Source organism: Procambarus clarkii, chromosome 23 (genome assembly GCF_040958095.1).
Source record: "Procambarus clarkii isolate CNS0578487 chromosome 23, FALCON_Pclarkii_2.0, whole genome shotgun sequence".
In the NCBI taxonomy this organism is placed as follows: domain Eukaryota; kingdom Metazoa; phylum Arthropoda; class Malacostraca; order Decapoda; family Cambaridae; genus Procambarus; species Procambarus clarkii.
Window position 1 is genome coordinate 49,234,692 of NC_091172.1, and position 11,387 is coordinate 49,246,078.

At 47.3% G+C, this 11,387-nt stretch overlaps 1 protein-coding gene and 1 long non-coding RNA gene across 2 annotated transcripts; both read right to left on the minus strand.

The window, feature by feature from the left end:
* Positions 1–1,215: 1,215 nt before the first annotated feature.
* LOC138367923 (uncharacterized) lies at positions 1,216–4,389 on the minus strand. Its single transcript, XM_069330206.1, has 2 exons — positions 2,364–4,389; positions 1,216–1,972 (listed from the first exon to the last, which is right to left on the minus strand). The coding sequence occupies exon 1, from the start codon at positions 4,263–4,265 to the stop codon at positions 3,105–3,107; it is 1,161 nt and encodes a 386-aa protein (XP_069186307.1). The 5' UTR covers positions 4,266–4,389; the 3' UTR covers positions 1,216–1,972; positions 2,364–3,104.
* Positions 4,390–6,549: 2,160 nt separating this feature from the next.
* LOC138367735 (uncharacterized) lies at positions 6,550–8,032 on the minus strand. Its single transcript, XR_011229423.1, has 2 exons — positions 7,698–8,032; positions 6,550–7,306 (listed from the first exon to the last, which is right to left on the minus strand). It is a non-coding gene; the product is annotated as an uncharacterized lncRNA (long non-coding RNA).
* Positions 8,033–11,387: the final 3,355 nt, after the last annotated feature.

Here is an 11,387-nt window from a genome sequence, read left to right on the forward strand (position 1 = left end):
TAAAAGCTTACGATATCTTGCGGGTGCAAAATGGGGAAAACAGTATCAATATTTGACAAATAGTGTTTTTCCTAACTCAAACAATGTGGGGTTTATTATTCTACACATATTCCTAATGTCTCTCAGGTGTTCACATTCACGTAGATAGTGGTCAAGGCGGTGTCCATCACTCTCACCACAGATTCTGCAACTTCGCTGATCAACTGTTGTTTCCATTCCAAATCTCCATGGATATTTGTATCCAAGACGGATTCTCGCTATTACTGATTCTCTCCCTAGTCGTCCTCCTCTTCGGCCATAATGATTGGGATTGCCAGCTGCAACCATGTTCTACCATCGTACAGATTCACTGGTTTGTGCTTCTATCCTCCTTTCCTCAGTTACCTTGTCACGGTGATGTTGCCTGATAATACCTCTAATTTGTAGTTGAGTCTTGGGTATGAAGTATTCAATATGGTCTCCTTCAGCACCTTCAGCAGCCAGCACATCTGCTCGTTCATTCCCACATATTCCAACATGGGAGGGGATCCACAGAAACTTGATGACTCTTCCCTGATTGGTAAGTACTCTCACAGCTCTCTTAATTTCAGCGACTATTGCAAGATTTTCTGCCTGATTTTTACTTAGGCTTTGCAGTGCTGCTTTTGAATCGGTGCAAATCACTGCACCATTAGTGTTCCGTTCAAAACCTTAACGCCATAACAATGGCAGTTAGCTCTGCTTGCGTTGAAGAGGCATAGTTCTCAATACGTGCTTTTTCTTCATTTCTGCGTTGAAGAGTATTATCCTTGATTACCGTGTATGCTGCACCAGCCCTGCCATTGACAGGAATAGATGACCCGTATTATATACTGTGGGTTGGTTGGTGTAGTCGTCGTTGATCCTCCTCTACGGACAACCCAACCCACAACTCGGTAGAGTGCTTATACTAGGAGATCACCCTTGGCGCTTCTGGCTCTTGGAGAGGGGCTCAACGTCACACGTTCAGGGGATGCGGCTCCAACACTTAGCCTCGTCGTCACGTGCACACACCCACTCGAGCCGCTGTGACTCCCCACTCTCTCCTTATGAGATATGATCTCCTCAATCCCCCTATGACTTACTAGTATTACCTCCTACCCTGTCCACAGCAGTGGTTCATGGTTCTTTCTCTCTCTCTCTCTCCTTCTTTACTACCTCCTGGGAAGCCTCACTAGGACAAGGGCAAACACCAGCAAATTGTGACACATTTACTGAACAAAGCACATACACGATACATACACACATATAATAATAATGAATCCTATACTCTATAATATCACAATCAGGTTGCACTCCAATACCATCAGAACTCTATTATCAGCTTATCAAGTGGTATCCTACCTCCTGGTTCACCACCTGATACTATTAACTTCCTCAAGTTGGTCAAACCTACACACTGTTGCACCATCAGCAAGATAACATATATATATAGAAAACCAGCATTTGAATGCAATAACATATACCAGTATAAATGTTCATTGATACTTCAATATAAGAAACTCCTTGACATAAGGATGCCCACAGTCACTCACCTCTCACTGCGTCTTGCACGCTACTGACAACCAAACACTATCAACTCCCTACTAGTAATCCACCAGAACTTCCCCTTCCACCTCTGGAAGTTCACAACCCTAATATCCTTAGGTTCTGCCGGGCTTCACTACCAGGATCCTCTGCAGCTCCTCCAGGCTGCTATCATGAAGTTTCCTTGAGCAACTACGGTGCTTCACCCTTCTGCTAGGCTCCTCCACAGCTCTCTTGGCTGCTACACCCTGAAGTTTCCTCGAGTAACTATGGTGCTTCACCACCTCTACAGAAGCACGTGACACTCCTCTTCACTGCTGCTTCTCCTCACAGCTCGAGGTCCTCTGCTCCACTACCTTGGAGTCTCATCAGCTACTTCATCTGCTGGCTTCGAAGTTCTCAGCAACTTCTTCCCCAAAAGACAAACCTGCAACCCATCGACGTTCCAATAAAATGTTCCCCATTAACACATAAACAAAAATAACCACACAATATGCTTGCCTCAAACCTCTATCTGTTCTCTACATACAGTGAGAGTGGACTCCCCCGTTTTGGGCGGGTCCATACTCCACCTCGCCTGGCGGCGGCGTCCTCACTCGCTGGGAGGGTCTTCCTCCATCCGGAGCCAGGCTCCCTCAGTCGTCCGCCAGCGCTCAGAGAGGACGGACGTCGCTCCGTGTTCCTCCCTCTTCACTCTCCTATTTCAGGCCTTCTGCCTTATTAAAACATGTCTAACTTATAAATAAACATCGCTACTGTCGCTGGGCACACGACCAACTACAATGCAATCACTATGAACTGGCGTATATCGTGCTTACCACAGATTAACTGATCGAGGGCGCTTTCCCTCTGACGGCGTCTGGTCAGGGCGCTCCACACAGCCCACAATAATGTCTCTGGCCGGCTTGATACTCTCTTCTTCGACCAGGACTTGAGACCACAACGTTCCCAGCTCGGTTCCACAGCTGGCACGTCTGCACACTTCTCTTCTCTCAGAGATATATCACTAGGGGTTCCCTTCTGACGGGAGCTCAACGGAGCGCGGCTTCCCCCTGCGATGTCTGGCACTCAAGTGAGGTCAAGGTCCTCCAGAAGCGAGCCTCAAGCCTCCAGCAAAATGTCCACATCTCCTAGCCAGTCATTTATCTATTTTCTTCTGCATTGCCCATAATCTCAAACTGTTACACATATCCAACCAACTATTTTACATATGCGTTATCACCTCAATACTTGCTAGACCTTCTAGTTAGGTCAGGCTTGCTGAATAACTCTCAAGAAGGGAGACTCGTTTCTCCTGCAGGCTGAGATCATAACACTCCCCTCCCCTTATTTTTGAGAGTTATTCCAGTGGCAAAGCTCGGGATAGTACATCCGCCGCTACACTGTCTCGTTCTTCACCCGATATACTCTCTTAGGAGTCTACAATTAGTTCGTTGCTCCTTGCAACATCTGGCTCACCTCTCTCCAGAACCATGATCTTCTCATAAACGATTTGACCTCTGACACCTCTTAGCTAGGCTGTCCTCCGTGGACGCCTGCACTCTATCGGTCCACTCTACTTATTGTCTCCACCCTCCGTTTCCTCGTCTTCTCTTCACGTCCAGAGTCAGACATCTGCTGTCTGTACCTCCTCTGTCGTCTTCACACTTCCATCTACTGCCATTATACTTTCGTCTCCTGCCATCATACTTCACTCCCTGGTCTTCACCGACGATCCTCCTTTTCGTCTCCTCATTTATCTGAGACCTCATCCTGTTCGACTCCCATCGAGTCCTCGGCTTTCTTCTATTCCTCCATGCTTGCATCATCATCCTCTTCCCACACTTTTCACTTCTATACCACTCCATTTCTTCTCCTTCAACTCTTCTTCGTTCCCTAAAAGTTTCTTCGAGCGCTGTACTACATCCAACAGCATTCGACCGTACGCGTCGTCTTGCCTCTCCCAGAGTGCTCGTAAGCATCTCTCCACACATACTGTCTCTTCTCCTTTCATTTTCCCGGCTATTACTCTTCTTCACTATCTCTCCTCCACGTTTTCTGTGAAACATGTCGACTCCTGACATCTCAAACAACTTAACTCCACTATCCATATGCCTCTGTGCTCGTGGACCACTTGACGCTCTATTCCCGTCCTCAGTCTGTCCACATCTTTCCTCATTCCTACTCAGCACAGTTGCATTCGCCTTCCGACTCTCAATTTCAGCAGTCTGGGCTCTACTCAGGTCCGCTCTCTTCACATGATTCTTCTTCGGCTGGGTCATCCTCACTTTCGACCTCACCGAGACTCCATTTGCCTGGGCTGGACCTTCATCAAACAGCCATGCTATATCTACATCGATATCTTCCACTGGTTGAATCGACACTGTATCATCTTCTCCAGCGTCTTCCTTGTCGGCCACCTCTGCCTTCCTCACTACCGAGACGGGGTATTCAATGGCTTGTCGGTCTCCTGACTCATCCCCTCGGATGTCAGTCAGGTTCACACTCTCAGGTGTCCCACACGTGCCGTGGCCTTCTGGGCACTCCTCTGGCACAGTCTCCACTATGACTCTTGGCAACACCTTTGTCCCGCACAAGTCATTCCCCAGGATCACTTGGACTCCTGGAACAGGTATGTCGGGGCACACTCCCAACATCACCTCTGCCGACACATATTCCGACCTTAGCTGGACAGTACATACGGGCATGTCACTCTCCGACAATAACCCATATACTTTCATCTTCCCACTGCCAGCTAACCGTCGACCATTCCCAATCAGGCTTCTCGCAATCAAGCTCTGATTAGCTCCGGTATCTCTTAAGATACCAACTTCTACCTCAGGTTGGCCTCCTACACTGATCCAACCTTTGCTCATGAACGGCCTATACCTCTCGTTCACTAAGTTTGATCTCTGTGGTTTGTCTCGGAACACATTAGTATATTTACTTTGGGGGTCACACATGGCCAGGGTCACAACTCTCTTGCCCTGCCGACAATATCGCATCACGTGATCCAATCCGTTACAATTGTAACATCTCATCTGGGAGAAATCTCTCCTATACGTACCAAAGCGGCTCTGACTTTGTCCACTCACATGAGAGTTCCTCGAGCCAGGCACACTACCTGCACTCTGTGAGGCTTTACTGGACTCTTGATTTCCAGGATCACGATTAGTTTCTCGTTTAGCTCCTCCATCTTCACTTTCAGATGAAGTGCGCGACCTACTCTTCTGAGTTTTAGGGTACTTACTTTTATCTGCCCATTTATCAAAATTTTTCTCACCCCAGACTCCTCTGGGTCTTTCATAATTTCTTCCTCCCCAGACTCCATTGGATCTGCCATTGCTGCGTCTCACCTCATTCTGCACTCTGTTCTCTCTTAAGCTCTTGTACGCTTCAGTAATCATATCCGCCCTATCTGCGGCATCTTTCACCTCCTTTATCCCTGCTTCTTGGATCTTGAACTTTGTTTCAGGATGCATCATCTCCAAGAACTTCTCCATGACCATCAGTTGCTTCAGGTCAGCATAAGATCCAACTCCAGCAGCCCCAATCCACTTCTGGAATCGTCTTTCCAGATCTCTTGCTGTCTCAGCAAACGTACATGCTCCAACTTTCACCATCTCTCTGAAGCGCTTCCTATAAGCTTCTGGGGTTAACTGAAACGAGCGCAATATGCTGCTCTTTACTGTGGCGTAATCCTGGCACTCTTCCAGTGACAATTGGGTGTATGCCTCCCTGGCTGCACCGGTCAATCTTAACTGGACCAGCTGGGCCCATTCCTCCTGTGGCCACTCCTTGATGCTGGCTACTTTTTCAAAGTGCTCGAAAAAGCTCTCTGCCTCTTCGGGAACAAACAAGGGAATGTCCTTCTCCCTAACCCTAACATCTGGTGGGTGTGATACCTGGGTGGTGCTCTCTGGCAACCCATGTTCAATCCTTTGCTCAGCCAAGGTTCTGTTCGCTTCTATCTGCATTTGTTTTGTTCTCTCTTTTTCTTTTTCGACCTCTAGTCTTGCTTTCTCTTTTTCTTTCTCTTGTTCCAACTCCAGTTCCCTTACTCTGGTTTTCTCTTTTTCTACTTCCAGTCTGGTTTTCTCTTTTTCCTTCTCGGCTTCATTTTTCATCTGAAGTTCTAATTTCATCTTTTCCAGCTGGAACTGTCTCTCCTTGTCCTCTCGTTGTTGCTGCATCTGGAGCTCTAACTGGAATCTCTCCAAGCTCCTATTTCGGCTACTCCTGCTACTCTTGCTGCTCCTACTCGATCCCTGGGATCTCACTTCATCCTGCCCATCATCCTCCTTTCTACTTTCAGCTCCTTCCTGGGCTCCTTGTTCTGCCGCTTCACTTCTGGCTCTCAACTGCCTCAGGATCTCATCCTTCATCCCAGCTACTTTAGATGCTTTCAACCTGATGCCACATTTTTCTGCTATTTGTTTCAATTGATCCCTCGTGCAACCTTCTAAATCCTCAGGCTTGCCTGACTCCACAAACGCTTGCACCTTATCCATCTTTGTCCTGTGAGTCTTCCCAAGAGAGAGAGTATACACCTGCGGTCACACAGTTTATCTATTTCAGCAAGGGTGTACAAATCCACTCTTGGACAGGGTGTGGGTGTGTCAGTTCACGCTCCCGGACACAGGCCCCCAATTTATTATATACTGTGGGTTGGTTGGTGTAGTCGTCGTTGATCCTCCTCTACGGACAACCCAACCCACAACTCGGTAGAGTGCTTATACTAGGAGATCACCCTTGGCGCTTCTGGCTCTTGGAGAGGGGCTCAACGTCACACGTTCAGGGGATGCGGCTCCAACACTTAGCCTCGTCGTCACGTGCACACACCCACTCGAGCCGCTGTGACTCCCCACTCTCTCCTTATGAGATATGATCTCCTCAATCCCCCTATGACTTACTAGTATTACCTCCTACCCTGTCCACAGCAGTGGTTCATGGTTCTTTCTCTCTCTCTCTCTCCTTCTTTACTACCTCCTGGGAAGCCTCACTAGGACAAGGGCAAACACCAGCAAATTGTGACACATTTACTGAACAAAGCACATACACGATACATACACACATATAATAATAATGAATCCTATACTCTATAATATCACAATCAGGTTGCACTCCAATACCATCAGAACTCTATTATCAGCTTATCAAGTGGTATCCTACCTCCTGGTTCACCACCTGATACTATTAACTTCCTCAAGTTGGTCAAACCTACACACTGTTGCACCATCAGCAAGATAACATATATATATAGAAAACCAGCATTTGAATGCAATAACATATACCAGTATAAATGTTCATTGATACTTCAATATAAGAAACTCCTTGACATAAGGATGCCCACAGTCACTCACCTCTCACTGCGTCTTGCACGCTACTGACAACCAAACACTATCAACTCCCTACTAGTAATCCACCAGAACTTCCCCTTCCACCTCTGGAAGTTCACAACCCTAATATCCTTAGGTTCTGCCGGGCTTCACTACCAGGATCCTCTGCAGCTCCTCCAGGCTGCTATCATGAAGTTTCCTTGAGCAACTACGGTGCTTCACCCTTCTGCTAGGCTCCTCCACAGCTCTCTTGGCTGCTACACCCTGAAGTTTCCTCGAGTAACTATGGTGCTTCACCACCTCTACAGAAGCACGTGACACTCCTCTTCACTGCTGCTTCTCCTCACAGCTCGAGGTCCTCTGCTCCACTACCTTGGAGTCTCATCAGCTACTTCATCTGCTGGCTTCGAAGTTCTCAGCAACTTCTTCCCCAAAAGACAAACCTGCAACCCATCGACGTTCCAATAAAATGTTCCCCATTAACACATAAACAAAAATAACCACACAATATGCTTGCCTCAAACCTCTATCTGTTCTCTACATACAGTGAGAGTGGACTCCCCCGTTTTGGGCGGGTCCATACTCCACCTCGCCTGGCGGCGGCGTCCTCACTCGCTGGGAGGGTCTTCCTCCATCCGGAGCCAGGCTCCCTCAGTCGTCCGCCAGCGCTCAGAGAGGACGGACGTCGCTCCGTGTTCCTCCCTCTTCACTCTCCTATTTCAGGCCTTCTGCCTTATTAAAACATGTCTAACTTATAAATAAACATCGCTACTGTCGCTGGGCACACGACCAACTACAATGCAATCACTATGAACTGGCGTATATCGTGCTTACCACAGATTAACTGATCGAGGGCGCTTTCCCTCTGACGGCGTCTGGTCAGGGCGCTCCACACAGCCCACAATAATGTCTCTGGCCGGCTTGATACTCTCTTCTTCGACCAGGACTTGAGACCACAACGTTCCCAGCTCGGTTCCACAGCTGGCACGTCTGCACACTTCTCTTCTCTCAGAGATATATCACTAGGGGTTCCCTTCTGACGGGAGCTCAACGGAGCGCGGCTTCCCCCTGCGATGTCTGGCACTCAAGTGAGGTCAAGGTCCTCCAGAAGCGAGCCTCAAGCCTCCAGCAAAATGTCCACATCTCCTAGCCAGTCATTTATCTATTTTCTTCTGCATTGCCCATAATCTCAAACTGTTACACATATCCAACCAACTATTTTACATATGCGTTATCACCTCAATACTTGCTAGACCTTCTAGTTAGGTCAGGCTTGCTGAATAACTCTCAAGAAGGGAGACTCGTTTCTCCTGCAGGCTGAGATCATAACACCCGTCAGTGTAGATTTGATCTAGTTCATCTCCGGCTTCTTTATAAATTTCCTCGAGATACTTGTGCCTCATTTCTTGTGGTATCATGTTGAATTTTTTCATTGCCATTTCATTGATGATGATCTTGCATGAGTCGTCCTCCCAGGGAGGTAACCTCTCTACAGGCAGGAGCTCACGAGCTTGCTCAGGCAGATGAAGCTCTTCAAGGTAGCAGACTGCTCTGTGATGCCATTTTTTGCTTCTCCCCCTGAAAGTAGCACAGAGCTCAGTTTTTTCTTAGCAATATCATTGTAATGGGGATCTCTAGCTACCCTAATTGCAAGCTTAGCATTCAGCTCCTGAATTCTGCTTTTAACACTGGGAAGGGACAACTTATCTCGTAGATTAGACGTTTTGGCAGTTCTTGGAACTCCAAGAATGATTGTCATGGCTTCATTTTGAATGCTTTCAAGCCTTTTCATATCGCTTTGGGAGTAGGTGCACAGAGCTGGTGCGGCATAGTCTATGACGGAGCGTACATAGGCTGTGTACATCATTTTAAGCACGGCAATAGAGGCTCTATGTCCATTCCAGGTCATAGCTTTCAGTGCCCTGAGTCGACTTTTGCATATTACTATGAGTTGATTGAGCTCCTCTTTCTTTCCCTTGTTAGAGCCGACAGTGACGCCAAGGTACCGATAGTGGTCAACCCATTCAAGTGTTACACCATTAATTTGCAGTTCTTCATTTGCTCTCCGCTTGTGATGGGAGTATGCCTTCGTCTTGTTTGTGGAGAGAGTGAAACCGAGCTCAATACATTTCCTTCCAAGGCGTTCAATGGACTGTTAAATTTTTCCCAAGGTGGGAGCTTGTATTAGGACATCATCTGCATATCCCACTTGTTGTGTTCCTTCCGGAAAATCAATATTTGCAATGGCGTTCATAAGTACATTGAATAGGGTAGGGCTTAAGACTCCGCCTTGGGGGGTCCCGAGTTCCATATTCATTGTTCTGGAGACTGCTCCATTGAAGCAAACCTTGGCTTTCCTTCCTGTGAGGTAGTCTTCAACCCATTTCATGAGTCTTCCCTTAACACCCATGCATGCAAGCTCGTCCAGAATCGCAATCCCCTGTGCTTTGTCGAAGGCTCCTTTCAAGTCAACAAATACAGAGTACCTAGCCGTGTCATTAGCCAAGTAATTAACTATACAATTTGCTGTGCTCCGTCCTTTAACAAATACATTGACCCCCTCCCCTAACCTGCCTATTTTGTGCAACAGTCGGTTTAGGATGATCCTTTCAAGCATCTTACAAGTGCATGACACGAGATTGATAGGTCTGTAATTACCATGGTCATTACGCTTCGGTATGGAAATAATTAGTGCGTGTTTCCATTGTGTGGGCAACACTCCACTTAGGAATGACTTGTTAAACAGGTGGAGTAGTGGATTCCCAGACACTTCACACAGTGCATTGAGTATGTCGTAGGTGACGCCATCTTCACCAGGTGCTGTACTTTTACCCTTTTTCATAGCGCCCCTTACTTCTTGGGCTGTGATTGGTTCCCCATATTCGTCATCACTAGACAGTGCTCTTGTTATCCTAATTCTTCTGTCATCATGTCGCAGGAGCTGTTCCCTGCTGATTTCTGCAGGGAGGGAGGAGCAGGGTGCTGCATCACTCCACTTGTAAATTAGTACCTCAGCCTTACCCTTGGGGTCTTTGTGAGCCGCAGGCCGGGCTCTGCCACCCTTAGCTATCTGAATTTTTGCCCACACTTGTCTTGCAGATGTTTCCCGTCCAATAGAGCTAGTGAACTCATGCCATTGTCTTTCCCGCTCTTTAATCTTCTCTTCCCTGGCTACTTGACACACAGTTTTAAACAACTCTTGGTTACTTTCAGTGGGATGTCTCCGGTACTCTCTACTCATGTCTCGCACATTTGCATTAAGCATCTTTATGTAATCATTCTCATACCATTTTATTTTCTTCCTCTGAGGGTTACTTCGCCCAGGCGTACGGCGCAGTACTCTTAGGCAGCTCTCAATGTGGTGGTTAAGGTCATCAACAAATGTGTCAATGTCTTCTGGGATTTGGTATTCCGTGAACCAGTCACTCATCCTGTTTATGAAGTGCGGCCTCATATCTGGTCCGAGTGATAACCTTTTTCTTTTATTCGTCTCTTTCCTTCTCTTGCTCATGTCGACGGTGGTAATTAGTGCCCAGTAGTCACTACATAAACTGTGCACAATGTGTGTACTGGCATCTGTGTCCTGTGCATTCAGCAGGAGAGCATAGTCTAATCTTCCTCCTCTGAGGTGAGTTGGCTGTTCATCACCCAGGACCCTAAGGTTTTCACTTCCCCTGACAAAGAGTGACAGTTTCCGTCCATTGCCATTGGGCTGATGACAGTTGGCACCAAAGTGTGGGTGTCTTGCATTCAGGTCACCGACCAGCAGGGTAGGTTCTTCATTAACAAACTCAGGCAGTGTGTCAAGGTCAAGTTTACTCTGTGGCACATATAGGTTGATTATATGTAGAGCATTATTGTTTAAGTAAAGGGTTACTCCCAGTGATTCAAACTCATCCCCCATGTGCAGGTCATCAATAATCTGTGCGGGAATGTTGTTATTTACAAAAGTGATGAGACCCCGTTTTCTTTCCCCAGAGGGCAGGGAGAACTTGCGATAACCGCTGAACCTTGGGTTGATGTCATCACCTACCATCGTCTCCTGTAGCACTGTGACGTCAGTTTGGTGTTCACGGACGTACTGTATGATGTCATTAATTCTATTGCGAACTCCATTACAGTTTCATTGCAGTATAGTGAGATGTTGTTCATTGTGATTATTCATTTTGAGGTTGTTTGTCATCAGCTGCACGTGTGTAATTTTTATGTTCACATGTGTCATCGTGTATTCCATGGTGTGTGGTGTTACTGTGTGTACTGGCGTTACTGTGTGCACTGGTGTCACTGTGTGCACTGGTGTTACTGTGTGCACTGGTGTTACTGTGTGCACTGGTGTCACTGTGTGCACTGGTGTCACTGTGTGCACTGGCGTTACTGTGTGCACTGGTGTTACTGTGTGCACTGGTGTTACTGTGTGCACTGGTGTCACTGTGTACACTGGTGTTATTGTGTGTACTGGCGTTACTGTGTGCACTGGTGTCACTGTGTGCACTGGCGTTACTGTGTGCACTGGTGTCACTGTGT

Coding starts and splice junctions, on each gene's coding strand:
- LOC138367923 (XM_069330206.1), bottom strand. CDS start 4,265: ATGAAAGTATATGGGTTATTGTCGGAGAGTGACATGCCCGTATGTACT.